General features: G+C 50.0%; 1 protein-coding gene across 1 annotated transcript; it reads left to right on the forward strand.

Annotated features, from left to right (window-relative positions):
- The first annotated feature begins 247 nt into the window (after positions 1-247).
- On the forward strand, positions 248-21439 carry LOC135821342 (serine-rich adhesin for platelets-like). Its single transcript, XM_065334406.1, has 19 exons — positions 248-654; positions 1606-1978; positions 2449-2507; positions 2919-2982; positions 3407-3507; positions 4589-4664; positions 5057-5107; positions 5352-5495; positions 5899-5981; positions 6678-6804; positions 7234-7632; positions 10300-11633; positions 12332-12810; positions 13176-13337; positions 13747-13811; positions 14836-14886; positions 17640-17693; positions 18152-18205; positions 20426-21439. Exons 1-19 carry the CDS (start codon positions 521-523, stop codon positions 20474-20476), a joined length of 3861 nt encoding a protein of 1286 aa, XP_065190478.1. The 5' UTR covers positions 248-520; the 3' UTR covers positions 20477-21439.
- Positions 21440-23064: the final 1625 nt, after the last annotated feature.

Here is a 23064-nt window from a genome sequence, read left to right on the forward strand (position 1 = left end):
CTCCTTCGATTCGAAACTTCTACGTTTCAGCTGTTTTCAAACAACATAGCGCGAAGCCGGGAAGGCCGCAAGTTTTACCAAGAGTACATGTTTTCATGTACTCTTGGTTTTACGCTGCACTTGTGATGTTGTTATGGAGATTGTTGGGAGGGAGAAGTATCCAGGCGCTAATTTTGAAAAAGTTTCGAAGATCACTCGATCTGGCCGTGATCAGCTGCCTCGACTTGGACTTGGAGCTGGGCCTTCACTTCAGTAAATCAGTGAGTTTGTTGTTTGTTGTGAGGGGCAGTGAATGCTGTCTTACTTCGAAGTGAAAACTCTCTCGACTCTGTACATCAGGTACATTGCACTTGAACTTGAAAATATTTCACACCCTGTCCGATCTTGTCGCGCTGTCGGTGAAGTATTTTTTGCTCGCGGAGGACAGAAGGAAACGCAAACGAGTACAGTACAATTAGTCATGTACATTGATTCACCCAGATAGAATTTATTTTGATCTCTTCGGAACTCTCGAGGCAGAATGCCGGAGGAATCCGTGTCGGCCATTGTGCGTCTGCGACCGAAAGTGTCTTCGTCTCCGACGCTGGACATACGCTGCGAGCCACAGGCAATCACGATTGCTCGGGCAGGATGCACGGAACAACGTTCGTACAGGTATGGCTGGGAGGCTGTGTGACTTAGCTTGTGTTTCTAGTAAAAGCAGGGCCGGAGGAAGGAGTTTGTGAGTGGTCCGGCCAACTGTTGAGGGGGAGGGGGTGCGGGGGACCTCCCCCGGGAGAAATATTTAAAATTTACGTGAAATAGAGCGATTTTGGGCATCTTTTAAGGCTCCAGAAAATGCAGAAAATTATGGTAAAAGAACACAAACACAACTTTTTTTATCCATATCATTAAAGCCATACAGTGCCGGTCACGGAGTCCTGAGCTACTTAGAAGCACATCACACGTCGGCAGTACAGTCGAGTCATGTACCTCTGGATTTTTTACACCGGTTTTGCACGAATCACATGGACCATCCAGCTGGGAAAGTGGTCCGGCCATGGCCGGACCAGCCTGACCGGTTCCGCCGGCCCTGAAAAGGCTTGGTTCTCTGCCATTGTATGTAGATCTACATGCCCGCCCTTGCACGAATGATCATGACTGCACTGTACAGCCGTGCCCAGTTTTGTTGTGGGTGTTTGCTGCTGCACTCCATGACCCTGAGCAGCACAGAGTACTGTATGAGTCCATGGCCTGGGGTGATGCACGTCGTTCGTGAACTGAGTTCATGCTGGAATGTCGGGCTGTTGTGAGGAGCAATATACTCTAGTTTGGGTTGTACCTAAAAGCAAAATGATCATGATCACATTACAATTTGCAGACAAGGCACGGGGAAACACCTAAAAGTGTTGCGTTGCAATTATTATAAGAAAGAGAAAGAGGTCCGCTTGGAATTCGTCGTAACTTTTTAAAAGTCGTTACCCGCAGTTTGCCAAAGGTTTCTGGGAGGCGTTACACTGCACATCACTAGGTCTGTGAAGTTCAGTAAGTAAATGTTGCTTCTCCTCCCATGATGTCATCATTTCTATCTCATGATGTCATCGTTTGTGTTGTTGCCATCCATAGCTTCACTGCGGTGTACAACGAGGGCACGGACCACGAGTCGCTGTACAGCGAGCAACTGTCTCGTCTGGTAACGCACCCGCTGTGCGGGGTCAACGCCACCGTCTTTGCATACGGACACACGGGTGCCGGAAAGACACACACGATGCTCGGAACGGACGCAGACCAGGGCATGATACCGCGCAGCGTTCGCGCTCTCCTCAACATGGCCGCGTATCACAGTGGGCAGGGAGAACGCGTGCAGGTCGTCATGTCGTATCTCGAAGTGTACAACGAGAAGATCTTCGACCTGCTGGTGCCGCGAACGGCGAAGCCCAACGACCTGCCCATTCGTCAGGACCGGCAGTACAACATCTCCGTGGCGGGTCTGACTGAGGCAAGTTTGTTTGTTTGTTTGTTTGTTTGTTTGTTTTTTTATTTTTAAATGGATACAAGAAAAACAGTGGGGCGCAAGTTGTGAGTGAGAGTCCACCAACTAAACCAGATTTTGAACAGTTTGACGTGCACAGGATACAGGGTTCTTTCAACATAGTATTTTCCTTGGCTGACCTTTCGAGTTTTTGTTTTTACTTCACCAGATTCACAGCGGCATTTCTGTCTTTCCGTCTAACTATACGGCTAGACTCTCGATAAAAGATGAAGTCACACGCATGTGTCCAACAATGTGCATGTATCCAGCGCATATCGTATGTTCTGGACTTAGGGCCGACCTTTTATTACTGCCTATGTGTCTGAAAGAAGTGCCACATCATTTCGGGGCTTCTCCCTGGATTTTTTCGATAATGTTATGGGAAACAGTAGAACAAACATTAGTTTCTCAATCTGTGTGTATGTGAGTGGACACAGGTACCGCTAACTTCTTACGAAGCATTCCAGGCTGCATTCGGGCCTGCAAGTGAGAAGAGGTGGGTTTTTCGTTATGTTCTGTTGCTCCACTTGTGTGTATGTGTGTGCGCGCATGCGTGCATCTCTCTCTCTCTCTCTCTCTCTCTCTCTCTCTCTCTCTCCCACTTTCGCACTTTCTCAAGCTCTCACACACAACCACTCTCTCGCTCACACACACACACACACACACACACACACTATCTCTCTCTCTCTCTCTCTCTCTCTCTCTCTCTCTCTCTCTCTCTCTCTCTCTCTCTCTCTCTCTCTCTCTCTCTCTCTCTCTCTCTCTCTCTCTCTCCCGAAACACACACACACACTCTTGTAAGTCTTTTCCTTCTGCTACTTCTTTCAAGCTTTGTGTGTATGCTTTACCAGGGCTTCACAAGCATATTATATTGCATCTATTTATTTGCTTTCTCTCCTGTATTCAGGACCACAGCGTCGACCAAGCTGAACAGTGAATCCAGTCGTAGTCATGCCATACTGCTGCTCAAGGTAGGACTGGACATACACGTTTGCAGAAGAACACACATTCTCCCTTTTGCGTACTGTACAGGGGAAACCTGTCCACGCCGACCGCGCGAGGGACCTTCCAAATGTGGTCGCCGTGTTCAGCTGGTCACCTTATCCGGGGTCATTTGACTGGAAATAACATCCCCTGGTCCGACAGTCGGCGCCGAAAAATCCGGCCAATGCTGTGCCATGCTAACTGTGCCGTACATGGACTGCATGCAATGACCACATGCAATGACTATGCCCTGCGCTGCATACATGTACACTCACTGGGCTGTTACAGTAAATGCATGCTGCATGCTACTGCAGATCTACCATGCCACTGAAGAATCGTATGTATTGATCCATAATCATCTTCTTTGCTCAACGTGGATGTTGGACTGATGTCTGTGTGTCGGTATTGCAGGTGAAACGTCAGCAAGGAGATCGTCAGCTGACCGGAAAGCTGCATCTGATCGACTTGGCCGGCTCTGAGAATGCCAAGCGTGCCGGCAACGTTGGAGACAGGTACGTGTGAGCATGTGTGTGTGTGCGTGTGTGTGTGTGTATGTGTGTGTGTGTGTGTGTGTGTTTGCATGTGTGTGTGTGTGGGGGTACACTTATGTCTGATTGTGTTGGGTCTGTTGCCAACGGGCTCGGCTGCTTGAAGGTGTAATGTTGTACCTGCCACCTTTGTTGGTTCCAGGGTTCATACACATACCTGTTAATCATGCACTGCTTCTGGCTAGATTAACTCTTGTGTATTAGTAATCAATGGTGCTAGTGAAGCTTATCAGATCCACTCTGATTTAGCCACCCACACTAGTAGCAAGTATTACCTTCACTGGGGGCAGGGGTAACTGCAGTTGGATCCCAGGACAGATACTCTGATGCCGTCAATCCTTTTTCTGCACCTTGTCCTCACCCACTTACTGAGGTATGGTGAGCCCATAAGTGGGATCATTTTCAAGTCCACCCAGAGTTTTGGGGATTTCAGAGGGTGTCGGCCGTTGGGCGGTTCAATAGCCAATTGAGTCATCTTTCCAAGACTCCTTTTGAGTCTCTCTCGCCTCTCCAGGGAGACCCACGTGACCAGTTTTGGCAGTGAGCAACAAGTACAAGTTGTGTGCATGCGTGTGTGTGTGTGTACGTGAGTACGTGTGTGTGTGGTGGTGGTGGGGGTATGCTTGGGTGAGTGCAGGCCAGTTTGGGAGGGGGATGCATGGATGAGCCTGGGTGTGCATGGATGGGGGAGTGCCGGATGTATTGGGGGGGGGGAGGGATTTATTTGGAATGCGTGTAGCACTGTCGTGGACATGGAAATCCGGCCGCACGTGTAGCGGCCCCAGAGCGCTGGCCATGCAGCCGTGGATAAGCAGTACACGCATCCATGTGCTGCTGGTCGCCTTGGATCAACATGATTGTGCACTGCATGCAGCATTCTGTACGCGCTGAGGGCGCCGGACCCGGTCAATCGACTGGATTTCCATGTCCGCGACAGTATGTTGGGCCCTTTCTGAATTGTATCTCAGTGTCTGTCATTAGTGCCTCCTTATCGTGGTGCTTACTACCTGCTCTGTCTCTGCTCTGTCTTTCTACTGACGCATAGGCTGAAGGAAAGTGGTGCCATCAACACGTCCTTGTTTGCTCTCAGCCAAGTTGTCAATGCATTGACGTCAAGCAAGGTGTGTGTGTGTCTTTGCGTGCGCGCGCGCGCGTGTGTGTGTGTGGGGGGGGGGGGGTGTATGTGTGTGCGGCTCAAAGGAAGGCTTTTGTTGCTCGGCTTGTCATCATACTTGGCCATGACATGCTTATGTATGTATTTCTGTTGTGGTATTCTTCTCGCTCTGTTTGTGTACTGTCTGACTTCTATTGGGCAAGCATTGTGCTGTTTGAGGATGATAGTTTATGATCCGGTTGCATTCTATTGATCTGTTCCTAACAACTGTGTGTGTGTGTGTGTGTGTGTGTGTTCATGATCCGGTTGCATTCTATTGATCTGTTACTAACAACTCTGTGTGTGTGTGTGTGTGTGTGTGTGTTCATGATCTGGTTGTGTTCTATTGACCGGCTACAGGGTAACCTGCACATACCGTATCGAGACAGCAAGCTCACACGTTTGCTGCAGGTAACACAGATGTGTTCTAGTGAGGCTGTGCGAGTCAGTTTTCTTCACTTCACCATGATCCAATGCCATCCGGCTAACTGGGATGAAGATCCTAATTGTATCGGCTAGAGAATCATGTGACTCAATGCCGAGTGCTCTTGTGAATTTGACTGCGTGTTGCCATTGCCAACTGGTCTCGTCACTGCCTTGCGTGTGTCATATCCTTGCATGGTACGTCTCATCCCCGTGTGTTGTGCACATCTAGGACTCTCTGGGAGGCAGTGCCAAGTCTCTAGTCATTGCCAACATTGCACCGGAGGAGTCTCATCTCGTCGACACGGTCAGCACTCTGCAGTTTGCCACCAAGTCCATGCAGATCATTAACAAACCGGTGTCCAACGAGAAGCAGGTACGTCAAGCCGAGCAAGTACTCCCTTTTTTCCATTAATATAAAGTCGCACCTTTTCACACAAAAATTCAAGGGCACAAAAGGGGGGGGGGGGGGGGGTGCGACTTACAATCGAGCATGACTTACCACTGAAGTGAATATTTATATCAAAAGTTCAAAGCATTATGGCTCCAACCTGAAAATGGGTGTGCGACTTATTATCAAGTGCGACTTATAGTCGGGAAAATTTCAATGACCGCACAAAAGCTGACACTCATCATCCCGTACCTAACATTGTCTTTACTGTTTGTAGGTTTGAGAATACGCAGGGGATTCCGGGTGTTCACTTGCAAGACATCAACTATTTCCCCCTCTGCATGTCTGTCTGTCGTTCTGTTTGTCCACGTGTCACGCGTCTACCCAGGTCGGTGGAGGGGCTGCGTCCGCACCCGGCACCCAGGCTAATGCAGGTCCCACCGTGGCGCCTAAACTGGATGTGTTGCCAAGGTAACCCCTATGCTATTAGCCGCAACCAAGAGTACATGGGGGGGGCTTTTCTACTAAGGGTGTCTGTCACGGCGGAATTCCGTGATTGCATCATACTTGGTGCAGATCTGAGGCGGGAAGTGGCGCAGTGTGTACAACTGAGCGGCAGTTGTGCAGAAAGAGACCTGCTTGAATCCCGCCTGTATGCACTACATCACTAAAATGATGTAATCACGGAAATCCACCGTGACAGCAACCCATCGAAGCTGCACACTCTAGTTTTCATGTACTCTTGCCGCAACACAATACAAAGACCAGCACTGGCTTTCAATCCATATAAGCATAGATGATGACCTCCTTCTGAGCCTCTATGACCTCATTCTGAACCTCCGTGACCTCATTCTGAGCCTCTGACCTCATTCGGAACATTCCCGTAGCACCCATAGTGGGGCTTGCTTCTAAGTTCTAGTAGCCTGTAGGAAGAACAGCTGCAAGTTTGTAAAATCCTTGCATTTCTGTTCCTCCACAGGAAGAACTTTGTTGCTTTGGAATTGATTTTTCTTTTTTTCTTTTGGTCGGGGCGTCGTCAACTCTGTGCGTGTGTGTGCATGTGTGTGTGCGTGTGTGTGCGTGTGTGTGTGCGTGTGTGTGTGCGTGTGTGTGTGTGTGTGTGTCGGTGTGTGTGTGCACATGCGCTGGTGTATTTTTCGCACGCAGCCCGTTTGTGCGGCACACCAAGGCATTGTTAAGTGACGAGGTGCGCAGTATGAACAGCTTGCTGCGGGAGGAAGTGATGCGTGACCAGAAGGAAATGCAGAACGTCATCAACCGCCTCACGGAGACCGTAAGGAGTAGTGGCGTCGCGTACAGCTTGTACTCTATGCCGATGTGTTGTCCTTGACACCGGGATCTAGGCCCGTTGTGTGTGTGTGTATGTGCATGTGTGTGTGTGCATGTGTGTGTGCGTGGATGTGTGTGTGTGTGTGTGTGTGTGTGTGGATGTGTGTATGTGTGCACGCGCGCACGCGCGTGTGTGTGTAAGTTGGGGAAATGCCTCTTGCAACTTTTGAGACCTGGAACCAACGTACCTGCCTCACCCGGGAACAGGTTTGCCCGGGTAAGATTTCGCTTGTTTCATGTACAATTGACATTGCTGTTCATTCTGCTTGGCTAGACTTATACATTTACTTGCGTCTGCTTCTTAGACCGAGAGATTTCTAGCACTCATTTAGCGATGTCTCGTCTTGTTTGTTTGTGTCACTATTGCGTACAGGTAGCGTATCTAGCTTCCCAGCAAGGCCCCACTGGTCAGCCTGTGAATCCCAGCAGCAGTGTAGCTCAACAGATTGCCGACAGTGTTGCAGTGGCTGCTGCTGCCTCCTCCTCCTCCTCCTCCTCCTCGGCCAACGCCCCCGCCGTCACCGCCTCGTCATCATCAGTTCAGCTTCAGCAGCGTCGAGCGCTTCACTCGCCGTGTGCTGCACCGTCCGACCTCGCGCCTAGCTCTGCTGCCACGACCGTCGATGATTTTGACGGAGACTTCGCCAGCAAGGGTGATGGTTTCGACGACGATTTCGTGTCGTCGGGACAACAGCAGCAGCAGCCGTCCACGTCTCTTGATGTGCCCGTCTCGGTTGGACACACGTTTGTTGTAGATCGACACCGCTCAGCCGTAAGTGTGCACCGCTGCTAATGCTTCACTGTATGTTCCTTTGCGGCAGGGAAAGTTAGGGTTCACAGATTGGCATGCTAGCGTCGCCAGGTACATCATGCACGTGACAGGCGCGTGCATATACTGTCCCACACAATCCGTCAGTGCTCAAATCGCATTTTCCCATCAATATCACTCACTTTCAACTCTACGGGATTCATTACGGTTGGCTCAAACTGCCTGAATTTTTGAATCCACACGCACGAAAGACGTTCCAAGACTTCCACCGTTCGTATTTTTTCAAACGAGTTCCGGGTTTTCCAGTAACTTTGGCCAAAGTTCGGCTAAAAAAACAGGGGGAGCCGTTGCGTTTCCGTAAAATACTGAACGGTAGAAGGATAGCCAAGGTCGAGAGCAAAACAACAAGCCATTATTTGTCAAAATCGAACAAGAAACGGCTCAGCGCATCTATTTTCCGTGCACGCGCGCGCGTACTTTGGCCGACAAGGTGTGGAGAATTTCTGAAGAAGAAGAATAACAAGAGCAGCAGCGCTCGGAACAGCCGTGCTGGATACTTCCAATCCCGACGATGGAGCGTGTTGGCTGTCGTGAGCTGCTGAAACGACCATGACATTTCTTTTTCTTTGTATACCCTACATATCTTGACGTGCCCTAGCTCAGTTTCGGCCTCTTTACAGGAAGAATATTTTCAGCGGCCAAACAGCAAGAAGAGCAACAGATCGAGATTTGCAGGGCAAACAAAGGATGCGTGCAGCTACATCTAGTCAGGTTCGATGCAGCTGCGCTTTGCCAGAACCTCAGCAGATAAGAAAAGACGACAGCGTGTCTCAGATGGAACTGGATCTTTCGCCAAGACCGCCACCGCCGCCATCATCAAGTCCAGGTCAGTCAGAAAAATGCAAAGCCCGAGTGAAGTGAAGCCACTGAAGCCAAGGAAAATTTCAAAAAGTGCGCTCTCCGGCTAGACTTCGAGTCGATATTTTTTTACTTCGATAGGCGCTGTCGCGGCCTGTAGCGCGCGTCCATAATCCAAAATGGAGGCGCACGTGACGGGTGCTTTTAGTGGCAAGCCGTGAACCCTAAAAGTAGAGTGCTTTCCGCATAGGACTTTGTCGGTGGAAACTGACTAGTTGGACACTCTGTGTGTGTGTGTGTGTGTGTGTGTGTGTGTGTGTGTGTGTGTGTGTGTGCGTGCGTGTGTGTGTGTGTGTCTGTGTGCGTGTATGTGTGTGTGTGTGTAGCGCATGGGACAACACTGTGTCAAAAGCCGAGTGGCCTCGCGTCACCAGGCTGTGTGTATCTGTGGATATAAGCAAAGAACATGTCATGTCTTGAAAGAGCAGTCGTACCGAGAGTAGTAGGGTTTGCATCTCCAGTCAGACCTCACCTAACAGGTCATCTCTCTATGGTTCCCTTGCCAACTGGGGAATAATTGGTCAGCATAGATATTATCATCGTCCTGGAGTACAGCTTTTTTTAACGGTTTCCCGCCTATCCGGATGTTTTTCGTATTGTAGAATGCACAGATGTGTAATGTACGGTAATTGTATAATTTAGTTTTCTGCACTGGACCTCTTGTCTCCTTTTTGAGTTTCGGCTACAGTCAGACCTCGCTAGCAAGGGGAAGTTAAGGCAAAAATTAAAATTTCACCAGTTGTAGTCTTCGGGGTGCTGAGTCGAATGGTATTGGTCCGAGAAAGCTGAGACGCTCCCTTCCTACTTGAATCCCAATCGAACTCGCGCACTTCCACCGAAACTGGGTGACTGCGCCCTACTAGATGGGGATTTGTATGCAAAATGTCATTAAAAGCGCCATTTCGTTCTTCTAAAAGCACGGATGACCGCGATTGGCCCATATGTTGTAGTCTTTTGGACGCTGAGTCGACTGGTTTTGGTCCGAAAAGGCTGCGATGCAGCGTTCCTCCTTTATTTCCAATCGAACATAGTTGAACAAGCGGTCGCGTGCTCCTGCGTACACCAGTCACCTGGTCACCGTGCCTGCAGGGTACAACTTACTAGCCTGTTTGACCTTTTTTGGGTGCAGTCCTGTCACTCGAGTTGAACCTTGGTGTGAAAGTTGTCGCCTGCTGGCGTGGTGACCAGGTGATTTGGGCACCCAGGAGCACGTGACCGCTTGTTCAACCATGTTCGATTGGGAATAAAGGAGGAACGCTGCATTGCAGCCTTTTCGGACCAAAACCAGTCGACTCAGCGTCCAAAAGACTACAGCATATGGGCCAATCGCGGTCATCCGTGCTTTTAGAAGAACGAAATGGCGCTTTTAGTGACATTTTGCATACAAATCCCCATCTAGTAGGGCGCAGTCACCCAGTTTCGGTGGAAGTGCGCGAGTTCGATTGGGATTCAAGTAGGAAGGGAGCGTCTCAGCTTTCTCGGACCAAGACCATTCGACTCAGCACCCCGAAGACTAAAACTGGTGAAATTTTGATTTTTGCCTTAACTTCCCCTTTAACAAAAATAATCCGGATAGGCGAGGGAACCGGATAACCGAACGCACATACTGTATGTATGCACTAGATATGCTGTAAATCGGTAACCAACGAGTTTCTTTCGGATGGCGAGGGATCCGGATAAAAGAGGGCCGGATAAGCGAGGTCTGACTGTACAATCGTATTGATTTGCTTCTCCCTGTCTCGTCTTGCTCAGAACTCTGTACCGTTCTCTCAACTCGTCGAGCCTTCAGCAATGGCCGCCTCACCTCTCTTGCCAGTGGTATGCCAGCGCCGACGCTACCGGCAATCGTGTGCCAACACCACCAGCGCTCTCTCCACCGCCTGCTCCAGCCGCTCCGACAAACCACCAGCCATGCCGTCGCTGGAGCAGGCGCGTGTGGGAACTGGTTTCCGTGACTATGACGACGACGATTTTGAAAGCGAGCCGCCAGCGAGGCATCCGCGTGCTGCTGTTGCCCCCGGTAACCCCCGCCGCACTGCTGCGCCGTCGGCGTCTGTCCAGCCGTCCGCTCGTAGTGGCAAGGTGTCTGCGCGGGCCCGGTCGAACGTGAACAGACGAGACACGGTTAACTCCCGTCGACGCGGCCCACCAACCACAACCGTAGCAACAGTAACTAACGATGTTGCCAGTGCATCTGGCCATCCGAGAATCAAAGAACCATCTGACGCCGTTGCTGCATCCCGACCGAAGGACCTCCAAGCAGTGGTTTCAAATAGTTCAACTGCGAGTCATGTAACGGCCGCCAAGCAACGCCCTGCACTGTCGGCAGCTCATGCCACTCGCAGGTCTCCTCGATCGCCAACGCTGCATCCGCGACCAGCCCTGCCCAGCCATGCCGTGGACCTGACCAGGGAGGATGTACCAAAGGCAACATGCGAGCGCAGTCACGGCCGAGTGCAAGCCACAGCGGCAGTGGTGACGGCAGAGGCAGCGCAAGAGCAAGCGGCACGACGCCAACCCACTACCGCTGGCAGCCACTGCAACCGTGCTGGCGATCGTGCAGACGTCTCTCGGAGCACTGCTGCCATCTCCGCTGCTGTAACTATCAAGAACACGGATGGAAGCTGTGCAGAGCGTTCAATGATTAGCAGCACAGCAACGAAATCTGCACAAGTGTCGCCGCCGGAGAGAGACTCCTCTGATAAAGAAAATCTGCTCGAGGAAAAGGAAAAGAAGGCCATCGGCAAGCGCCGTAGATCGGTAGTATCACGGCACAACGCCAAGCGACGATCAGTCGGTGGGGAGAGACTGAGGGAAGCGCGTTTGCAAGCGACTGAAGCCAGCACCGAGGTTCCGCTAGCTCTCCCAACCCTGCCGCCTCCCGGCCCGTCGGAGCAACAGGACGACGAGGAGGTAGTGCAGCCAAGACGGCGCAGAAACAAGCGTAAGTCCGCCGGACCCCCGGTTGATGCCTTGGTGTGGGAGAACGACTTGGCGGATGTCAGTACCTCCATGTCAGTGACCTCTCAGTCTGCAATGACCGAACCTGACATGTCGCTAACTGAGGAAGCTGCACCTCCGCAACGGTGAGTGCAGAGTCGTGTCTGTGCATGTGTGTGTGTGTGTATGTGTTTGTCTGTCTGCCTGCGTGTGTGTGTGCATGTGAGTGCAGAGTCGTGTATGTGTATGTGCCTGTGTGTCTGTCTGCCTGCCTGTCTGTCTGTCTGTTTGCCTGTGCTTGTACGGGGACGGAGAGGGAGAGCTTGCCTATACCGGTGTCCTGCCTTTGTGGATACGATATCGGGTGGTGCATCTCTGCTCCAGAGCACCTCGGTCGACTTTCACTTCGGGTGCGGGTGTGTATTGGCGTTCTGTGTGTGTACATGTGTCTGTGTTTGTCAGTGAGATCATTTGCAAGTCCACCCAGAGTTTGGGGATTTCAGGGAGTATCGGCCTTTGGGCGGTTCGATAGCCAATAAGCCCATTGCGCATTGGCAAATATGGAAGGTATGAGTAATGCATGCGAGTACACTGGGATCAGGAATGCACTGTTCAACACCCCAGATGACCCTGCCCAGGTGGCTGTGTGGGGTATTGATGGTACAAATTACGTCATTACGCAATGGGCTTATTGAGACATCTTCATGATCTTTTCAAGATTCCTTCTGTGTCTCTCTCCCCTCTTCTGGAAAGACTCGCGTGACCAGTCATGGCAGTGAGCAAGTACAATAGCAAGTGTGTGTTTCTGTGTCTATGTACGTGTGTGTATGATATTTGATTGCAGCAAGAAGAAGAAGCGTCTCATCTCGCGCAAGGCTATGTCTCAGAATGTCGTTGATCAGTCGCCATCGGCCTCGTCCGGTTTACAGGCCTCCGCTCCGAACATGGCCCGGTCCATTCTCGGCGATAGCAACGTGCTGAACTCAGCCATGTCAATACCCTACCCCGGCGACTCCCAGAGCAAGGGGTTCTCTTGCGTCGTGCCACAGAACAGTGCAACAACTTCCGCTTCGCTCCCCGTGTCGACCTCCGGCAACGATGGTGCAGGTTCATCGCACTCGTTCTGCTCCTCCGTGACGCTCGCCCCTCGCAGGCCGCTCTCGGCCAGTGTAACACCGGTGGCGAAGGTCTCGCCCATGCCGATTTCCGACACTCCCGAGCTGTTTGACTCCAGTCCAGCGTGCGCAAGCAGTGGCTCCTTATCCGACATGATATCACCTTCTGAGGACACTATGCCAGCGGCCGATCACAAGCCATTCTCCGGTGAGTCCACGGAGGTGGTGTTTTGCTGCTGTGTCGTCTCAGTTGTGTGGAAGTTTTGATTCGTCACGTCCGTCCTTGGCAGGCACGGGCATGCACATACGGGCACATGCACACAGACACAAACACACACACACACACACACACACACACACACACACATACACACACACACACAAACACACACACACACACACACACGCACACATGTTCTCTCAAACGACAATCGCCAGGCAGCATTGTGCGTTTAAACCTGCGCGGAGAGACTGCCTACTTGTACAATAGTCATGTATTTATAGAGACCGGTGGTGTGACTTGTCTTGTGTCATTCATCTCTCTGCATACTCTTCCATGTTCCTGCCATACAGATACAGGTAAGAACACATCCGTCAAAGCCACTGCAGCAGCATCATCATCATCGTCATGGTCACCTGAAGAGGACGAGGCGTTCCGAGAAGCGCAGGCCCTCTACCCGACCGGACAGCGTTTTGTCTCCGTTACCACTGACGATGGCCAGACAAAGAAAGTTGGTGAGTGCACAATGATACAGTGGTGGTGGTCCCTTCATAATCCGCACCATTTGTGCTACGGAAATTCGGCAGGATCGGGGAGGGTTCTGGATTAGAAAATCTGATTTATTGCTGCAATGTGCATGAAAAGGACATTTTGGTAACTGAAAATTATGCTGGTTTATGAAGTGCTGGCTAAACTTATTGTTGCCATGGTGATATTCACGCTGTGTTTTTACCATGGTTGTCACTATGAGATTAGTGACATCTTTACCAAGGTTGGATTATATTTTTTGACGATTTTTATGATGCAACGGTCTGATTTGGCTAGCGTTGCCTTGTTTTATTCTGATTGTGTCTGTGCTGGCGCGCATAATTGTGCTCTTGTGTCCGTACGTCATGCTGTACAACGCTGCATTGTTGATCTCAGGCCGCAACATTCTCATCTCGGCCTACATCGCGAAGAAGACGGGAAAGGAGCGTACCGCCGCTCAGGTAGGTTGAATCAGGGGCGTGTGAGCAACTTGAACCCACCTCAAAAAGCGCTTCAAGACCATCCCATTGGTATAGACATATACTGTCCAGTAGCGCCAGAGCGCCTCACCATCTTGTCCTTTCGTGATCGTATTGTGCGTATTGTGGAGGTGGCCTCCTGTCTCTAGGTCATACGACACGAACCTGGTACGCATAATTATTATTACACGGCATGCAGTCAATCCGTACTCCATTTACCTTCAAGCGCTCGCGAGCTCCGTGCAAAAACCTGCCAAGTGTGACCTTAGTATCCTATTACTAAGGCTCTCACACCGTACAAACTTTGTTTGCACTCTGCCATACGATTTTCCTTTTCCTGGCTGTAACATCAAGGTGGGGCGCTCTCGCGAGACGGGCGCTCTCGCGAGACGGGGCGCTCTCGCGGTACTTTACGGTACTTCAGAAGTACAGCGAACAGTCAACCTTACCAATAACTACCCTTGGTTGCGCATGAGGAAATTGTCGTTTTTCGCGAGTTGTTGAAAGTATGCACTCAAGTGGTCGCTTGGTCTGAAGATTTGGTCGTTCGTCATTCACGAGTTGTTAATTACACGTGGTTGTTGTTCATCAGGGTGGCTCTACTTGCTTGTAGTTACCCCGACGTAGAGACTATGGCATCGCTTTTCAAGCATGAGGAAGATGATCAGATGCGGGTAACGAAAGCATGACCGCTTGAAAAAGTCTACTACCTTTACAATTTTTTTTTACATGCAAGCTTGAGAGTAACTAGAGCACTGCTGAGAGTGGGAGCACAACTCTTCCACCCGGGCATTGCCAGCTTCTTTGTGATCTGGCGGTGTCAAACCCTCTTTTATGATTTTTATTATTCTTCACAGCACTGGACTCGGCTGGAGAGCCAAGGATAAATTTATAGTGTTAGTGGACATTATAGCGTAACTTGTAGTTCCTTGGTCCTTTTTCTTTTCTATAAATTCCCAACACTGCTTCTTATTGCGTGCATGTGTGTCTGTGTGTCTGTGTCCAGGTTGGGAGACGATGCCGTGCCATTGCTCAACGGAAGGAGAAGGACAACGGAGTGAGTATAATGTTGGAGTTGCCGGTGCTAAGCAGTTTGGTGGTAAAATTACACACAGGGTTCAGTGCAAACGATCAGTCTGTCTCCACTCAGAGTTTCATGCTGCTATGCCGCCATCACAAGACTGTACACAAGAGTAAACACTGGATCATATCCTGTGGATTTTGTAGAGAAAAAAAACAAACAAACAAAAAACAAAGAAAGTAATACAGTACAGACAGGAACATTCCGTCGGTCAATAATTTCGTCCAACTCCAAAGAAAGGGAGTTCGTCCGGCTGTAAATTTCGTCCATGGATCATTATCATAGGAGTGTATTGAAAAGCTGGACAAATCGACATTAGTCCGGCATTTAATTTAGTCCAAAAGCTCCGTGGACGAAAAAGACGAAATTAAATTCCAGACTAACATTTCTGCTTATACAGTTCAGTAAAACATGTAATTTTCGGTGTAACTTTAATTTCGGTGATTTCAGTAGAGAAACCAGGCACCTAAATTTAACCCTTTACCTTCTGTGTGTACATGAATCGACCGAATTTGGTCGATGGACATGCATGCACTAAAACATTCGTAACTCGATCAATTCCTGACGGAATCTCAAAAACTAAGTATGTATGAAGAAGCCGAAGAGCCCAGCTTTTCATTGCAACAATCGGCGAAGAGCTGCGATGTCGCATTCCAAAGATATCGCACTCGACATTTCAGCCACGGCAAAAGTCAATTTTTTTCTGTGTGACTGGCCTTGAGCTGGGGATTTTCCCTCTCCTGATATGCTGAGTCACCTGCGCATGCTTTGAGCGCGTGGGCAGCATAAAAAGAAACTCAGGCAAACAAATTTTGAAATGCTTACGATGAAGGAGTGAGAAATGGCTGACGAGGAGAGAATTTTCTCGGATATCCAGCGATGGGGAGTGTTTGAAGCACCCTGGCGTTGGATATGTGATCTCAGTAGTGTCCAGTTTGAGCTCATTGTACGCAGCTCGTGGAGAGCTTTCCAGAATGCCCACGATTGTGAAAATGGGTTGATTAGAACCAAAGATATTCTCAGAATGAGGTGAGAAATATCGCATTTGGAAATGCCTGGGAATTATGGTCAGAAGGTAAAGGGTTAAATTACACCTGAAAGGCACTAGAGTATGCACTGTATGTGAAAGGAACACTGGTCACCTAATTCTACATTACACCTGAAACCTGGCAGGTCTCTGGCATCGAAATTTAATTCACCTAAAATGACATGTTTTACAGCACCTTGGTGGGGAAGTACTGTCGTGGACATGGAAGTCCGGTCGAATCACGCGGGACCGGCACCCTCAGTGCGTACAGAACATTGCATGCAGTGTACGTGTTCATCCGATGCGTGCTCACAGCTGCATGGCCAGCGCCGTGGGACCGCTTGACCTCCGACCGGATTGCCATGTCCACGACAGTAAAACCTAATATGGAGTAGAGAACTGTCAGGGGTCGAAGAAAGTACAGGCTAGACGTTCGGCAAGTACAGTATACGGCATATGAACCCTGCTGTTGTATACCGTATTATCTCTAATATAAGCACGGTCCTTTATTTTTTCAATGTACCTCCGCCCCGTGCTATTATTGGAGACGTTCCTTTATTGGAGACTGTTCCATTATTATTTCAATCTCATTTCAGAGGCATGTTGCCATGCCAAATTCATGTCAGACACACACATTTCAGGGGTTTTTTCGCCGGTACAGATAATGAATTTACACAGTGTGCTTATAATGGAGACTGAGCACTTTATTTTTTGAATGCCGCCCCAAGGTGTTCTATTATTGGAGACGTGCTATTATTGGAGACTGTGCTTATATTAGAGATAACACGGTACGTGGTGACTCCACTGTACATGAGTCCACTGCACATAGGTGAAACTGGAAAATTTGAAACGAGCAAGTACTCGTTTCGCAAAATACTCGAAGTGTCCTATGCACAGTGTATTGTATGCATGTACATCAAGCATTTCTGTTACTCTGACTGGTACTGATGGTCCATGCAAGCACGAAATTATTGCTTGTCCCTACTTACCAGCAAAAGACAGTAGTTCAGACTATGTCCTGCACTAGGCTGCATGCAAGACTACATGTGCAGTGGGTGTACTACGTTGGGTGGTGCGAGAGTGTGTGCAGTGCATTGGTTTATGTTGTCAGTAAAATACTCGTACTCGCTCGAATACTTACTTGTTTTTTCAAAGAGTACTCGAGTCCCCGATTTTGGCACTCGTTTCACCCCTAGTTCCTGTACATAGAAATAAGAACAGTCTAGGCTATGAGTTTGACCCCCAGTACGCCTGCACCCGACAGACTAGTGCTGTGTTCTATTTCTAAGTTACAGTTAAACCTGTGACTAACGACCACCCCTTGGGGCCAGAGAAAGCGGTCTTTAGTGACAGGTGGTCCTTAGTTAGAGGTTTGTACCGCACAACCATATATGAGTGTGAGACGGTCCGTGCCCAGCGATCTTTAGTACCAGGCTGGTCGCCAGTCACGATGGTCTCTAGTTACAGGTTTTACTGTAGTACCAGGCTGGTCGCTAGTCACGGTGGTCTTTAGTTACAAGTTTTACTCTAGTTGATCTAATTTGGTAGGGACGGAGCTGTTGTTGCGCGTATTCTTCATAGTGAACGCAGTACTGACACGATACTAGTTTCTCGGCCATGTTTTGGATCTGGCTTGTTTTGCCATCTAGAAATTGTCAATGTGGTTGCTGATGTCGTTCATGGTGTGTGTCCACTCTTCCAGGATACTCCACAAACTCGCGCGGAACTCAAGGCAAGAATCAAGTTCCTGGAGAAGGTCAGTCCTGCCCTGAGGATTCTAAACCCCATTGAACCGTTTACAAAGAGGCGTTTCGGAGAAAGGAGTTTTAACAATGTGATAAATCGAACAATTGCCTGATGCCGACATACTCCCTTGTTACCATGGTAGTCACCATTCGATGTAGGTCCACTGATGACCATCGAAAGAAAAAAACATCGATTAATCTTTTTTTTATACATTTTTCATTTCATGATTGTAGCATAGTGTTATATCGGCATCAATTGTTCTATTTATCGCATTGAAGCAATTTACCCTGTAGTTCTATGTAATCGGGGCATGCAAACGTCACATCAGGTTCACCACATGCTTGTCCAGGACCTCTCTCTCCCCCTCCCTCTCCCTCTCTCGATTTTTGGGGGGAGGGGATGGCTGAATGCCTGACTGATTGCTGCATTGGTGTTGTTCTTTGCTTACCTGTGCGTTTGCCTGTGCAGATAGCAAAAGAGGCAGAGCTGGTCTTCCAATCGCGTGTCAAGGAGCTTGTTCAGGTTAGTACGACTTGACTTGTTAAGGCCACACCAAGTTTTTTCATTGTTTCTCGTCACCGCGCGCGTACCTTTCTTGAGGATTGGACCAAAAAAAAAAATCTCGCGTCCCGGTAAACACGCATAAAAAGGCGTTGTAAAAGTACGCGCGGCGTCAAATCTGGAGTGCAGTGCTAGTGCACGAACCGACCGGACGGCGTCCACCGAGGATCAAGCCCGTCTGGATGTGGCGGCGAGTGGCGTGTGGGGAGGACGGTTTGAACGCGTTTATCTTGATGTACGGGTGTTTAACCCTTTCGCTCCTTCAAACCGTTCCTCTTCTCTCGCTGCCAGAGCCATGAGCGAGAGAAGCGTCGCAGGTATGGTCAGAGGGTGCAAGAAGTTGAGCGAGCCTCCTTCGTACCTGTCGTATTCTCAGCCACAGGTGGAGCCGGTCGAGCTGCTTCCGCTCTTCTCAAGCGAATTGCTGCTCTGTCTGCTGAGAAATACGGAGAGCCATACGCAATGGTGATGGCGTTGCTGCGTTGTCGTCTTGGTTTTGGTCTCCTGCGTGCCAGTGTTGCCTGCCTTCGTGGTGCCCGGCGGATGCGCCGCGTCAATGATCAGTCTGCTGTCCTCGCAAACGCGGAGGCTGCATTGATTTAACTTTCTTTGCAACTCCTGCAGTCTAGGTACTGAGTATCATTGTTATCTTGTGTGTGTGTGTGTATGTGTGTATGCGTGAGTCAACAGCGTTGATAAAGTTATTGTGTTTACCCCTCTTGTTTTCTCATCATTGTGTTGATTGTGTTCACATGGCAAGTGCACGAACCGAAGGACGACTTTTGCACCGTGTATGTACGCATACCGGTAGTTCAAGTACCACACCACCACACGACCTGGTCGTCTTCTTTGCTACACACAGTTCCGGTACAAGTCAAGACAGTGCATGACAGTGCACCGTTTTGGACTGACAGTGTTCCGGGCATCGGTAAACTTGCGGCATTGCGGACTACAAGCACTGTGAAGTTGCCGTGATTCCTTGAGTTCTTTATCAGTTCATCTCGTCGTGGGCGACGATGGCATCTGAAATAGTCAGCTTCGCTGTGACTGTGGATAGCAGAGAGATACTTTCTTGGAACGCTCAACTTGTTGACGAAGGCTTGTCCTTCTCTCAAATTTTTGAAAAGCTGTTGTCTGCCGATAGTGGTGTTGTATTCAATCGACCCTTACCTGATCCGTCCGTATTCTCATCCTTGACCGTGACTGTTCAAAAGGAACCTGCCCGCAGCTCTGCAGTCGACTTGTCATGTCATGCCATGCCTTATCCCATAAGGTTTCTGTTTTAAATTTTAGCACAAGCGCGCACTTGGCTGTTCTTTTATGTACCCCTTGTATAATAACTTTGGTTTGCTTTCTTTCCTATTTAAATAACATGCAACACTGGACTTCCTCACCAGAGGCCGGTGCAGGAGCCTGGTTTTCTGGCTGTATGTTGCAATTGACTGTCACGCGTGGTGTATAGTCTGATTTTAGGTCATAAATTGGGCCTTTGTAGTGTAAATAGCAGTTTTTGTTTTTCAAACCCTATTTTGTTTTTTTTCCGCCCGCCCGCGTTCCTTTTGAGATTTTCAGGTGACGAGAAACAATGAAATAACTTGGTGTGGCCTAACTTTGTGAAAACCCCTCCACACACACACACATGGGTGCACGCTGCTTTTAACCAGTCGGTGACAATGGCGCTTCTCGCAGAGCTTAGCCCTCTGGAAGCTTAGCCCTCTGGACTGATTCCAGAACACCACATGAAGGGTTCTGTTTGCAGCATTGACCCAATACGATTCCTGTAGTCATCTCTAACTCTGGCTGTATATCCTGTGTGATTGTGGACGGGTGTCTCTCTCTATCTCTCTATCTCTATCTATCTATCTCTCTCCCTCTCTCTCTCCCTCTCTCTCTCCCTCTCTCTCTCCCTCTCTCGCAAGTGCTCGCGTACTTGTGTTCATTCTCATGCCTGTGCCTGTTTGCCAGCGTAATCCATGTCATGCGATGTGCTACTCTGCCGTCGTCTCGGCGCTGGGCAGCCGGAAAGTGCAGACGGTTGCACACTCTCTTGATGGGGCTATGTACGCTCACTGTCTGCATGCAATACCTGGCTGTGTCGATCTCTTGTGCTGTTATTCAGCTGCTCAAATGTGTCACTGTCGTGTTGTGTGTGTTTGTCTGTTCCTGTGTGGCATGCTGCAGGAATACTCTGTGGCTTTAGGCAACCCAGGTACAGCATTGCCAACTGCTTGACGTATGAGGCGTACCCTGCTTCCTTGGGTTTCTCCTGCAAGTCAGTGACTGTTGCTGCCGCCGGCTTGATGCTTAAAAAGTGTTCGTGAATGCCTCCACTTTGAAGTGGTGCTAATGGCTCTCTCTCTATCTATCTATCTGTCTCTCTCTCTCTCTCTCTCTCTCTCTCTCTCTCTCTCTCTCTCTCTCTCTCTCTCTCTGCTCTCTGCTCTCTGCTCTCTGCTCTATCTCTCGCTCTTCTCTCTCTTCTCTCTCTTCTCTCTATCTATCTAACTCTCTCTCTCTCGGTCTCTCTCTCTCTCTCTCTCTCTCTCTCTCTCGCCCGCTTGCTAGGATACAATGGACTTTTGTCTTGTCTTGTACACAAACGCTAACCACCTGTGTGTTGTTATAATGTACATTCGGAGATAGGTATCAATAGCAGCCACACCAGCGATTTGCTTGTTGGCTTTTTTAAAGCTTCAAATGTTAGGATTTTTATTCTTGCTACATTGTCTCTGTTTTCTTCTCTCTCACCGGTATGATGTCGGGTATGGTGTTGCCGATGTGTATCTACCAGCTCTTTGCCTTCGAGATGATGCTGTTGTATTGGTGCAGGTTATGGGAATTCACGTTAACTAGTTATAACCTGCGCGGGGTGTGCTGCGCTGCGCCATTGAATCGCCACTCTGCCGTTTGTTTGCTGGCGTGCTAACTAACTTGTTGTTTTTTCATTTCGTTTCAAATTTAACACCGCTAACGTAGACGTTTTGGCTGTCCGAACTCTGTAACTTTGTTAGTCTGATGTTTGTATGTTGTGCTGACTTTTGTCACTGTAGAAGGTGTGCAGGATCATTGGTATCAGTATCAGTTGCTACTTTTTTGTATCGATATCGTGACTCTGGTGTTAATCACAGTGTTATGATGCGTATTGATGGATTTCCATTCCATCGTTGAAATCATAAAAATGACGTCAATTTGAAATTCTGGTGGGACAGCACCCATGGTGGAGTTGCGCCATCTTCAGGGGTTATGTGCTCGTTGTACATGTACTCGGCGCAATCCACACACAGCGCAGGTCTTGGTCTACCGCATTGCCCCAGTGCACGCATGCTTTGTTTTGCTCTGCAGAGCTTGGAGTAGGGGCCAGTCCGATAGAGGGCATCTGCAGAGCTTGGAGTAGGGGGCATCTGCAGAGCTTGGAGTATGGGCCAGTCCGATAGGGGGCATCTGCAGAGCTTGGAGTAGGGGCCAGTCCGATAGGGGGCATCTGCAGAGCTTGGAGTAAGGGCCAGTCCGATAGGGGGCATCTGCAGAGCTTGGAGTAAGGGCCAGTCCGATAGGGGGCATCTGCAGAGCTTGGAGTAAGGGCCAGTCCGATAGGGGGCATCTGCAGAGCTTGGAGTAAGGGCCAGTCCGATAGGGGGCATCTGCAGAGCTTGGAGTAAGGGCCAGTCCGATAGGGGGCATCTGCAGAGCTTGGAGTAGGGGCCAGTCCGATAGGGGGCATCTGCAGAGCTTGGAGTAAGGGCCAGTCCGATAGGGGGCATCTGCAGAGCTTGGAGTAAGGGCCAGTCCGATAGGGGGCATCTGCAGAGCTTGGAGTAAGGGCCAGTCCGATAGGGGGCATCTGCAGAGCTTGGAGTAAGGGCCAGTCCGATAGGGGGCATCTGCAGAGCTTGGAGTAAGGGCCAGTCCGATAGGGGGCATCTGCAGAGCTTGGAGTAAGGGCCAGTCCGATAGGGGGCATCTGCAGAGCTTGGAGTAAGGGCCAGTCCGATAGGGGGCATCTGCAGAGCTTGGAGTAAGGGCCAGTCCGATAGGGGGCATCTGCAGAGCTTGGAGTAAGGGCCAGTCCGATAGGGGGCATCTGCAGAGCTTGGAGTAAGGGCCAGTCCGATAGGGGGCATCTGCAGAGCTTGGAGTAAGGGCCAGTCCGATAGGGGGCATCTGCAGAGCTTGGAGTAAGGGCCAGTCCGATAGGGGGCATCTGCAGAGCTTGGAGTAAGGGCCAGTCCGATAGGGGGCATCTGCAGAGCTTGGAGTAGGGGCCAGTCCGATAGGGGGCATCTGCAGAGCTTGGAGTAAGGGCCAGTCCGATAGGGGGCATCTGCAGAGCTTGGAGTAAGGGCCAGTCCGATAGGGGGCATCTGCAGAGCTTGGAGTAAGGGCCAGTCCGATAGGGGGCATCTGCAGAGCTTGGAGTAAGGGCCAGTCCGATAGGGGGCATCTGCAGAGCTTGGAGTAAGGGCCAGTCCGATAGGGGGCATCTGCAGAGCTTGGAGTAAGGGCCAGTCCGATAGGGGGCATCTGCAGAGCTTGGAGTAAGGGCCAGTCCGATAGGGGGCATCTGCAGAGCTTGGAGTAAGGGCCAGTTCGATAGGGGGCATCTGCAGAGCTTGGAGTAAGGGCCAGTCCGATAGGGGGCATCTGCAGAGCTTGGAGTAAGGGCCAGTCCGATAGGGGGCATCTGCAGAGCTTGGAGTAAGGGCCAGTCCGATAGGGGGCATCTGCAGAGCTTGGAGTAAGGGCCAGTCCGATAGGGGGCATCTGCAGAGCTTGGAGTAAGGGCCAGTCCGATAGGGGGCATCTGCAGAGCTTGGAGTAAG

Source organism: Sycon ciliatum, chromosome 7 (genome assembly GCF_964019385.1).
Source record: "Sycon ciliatum chromosome 7, ocSycCili1.1, whole genome shotgun sequence".
Lineage (NCBI taxonomy): Eukaryota > Metazoa > Porifera > Calcarea > Leucosolenida > Sycettidae > Sycon > Sycon ciliatum.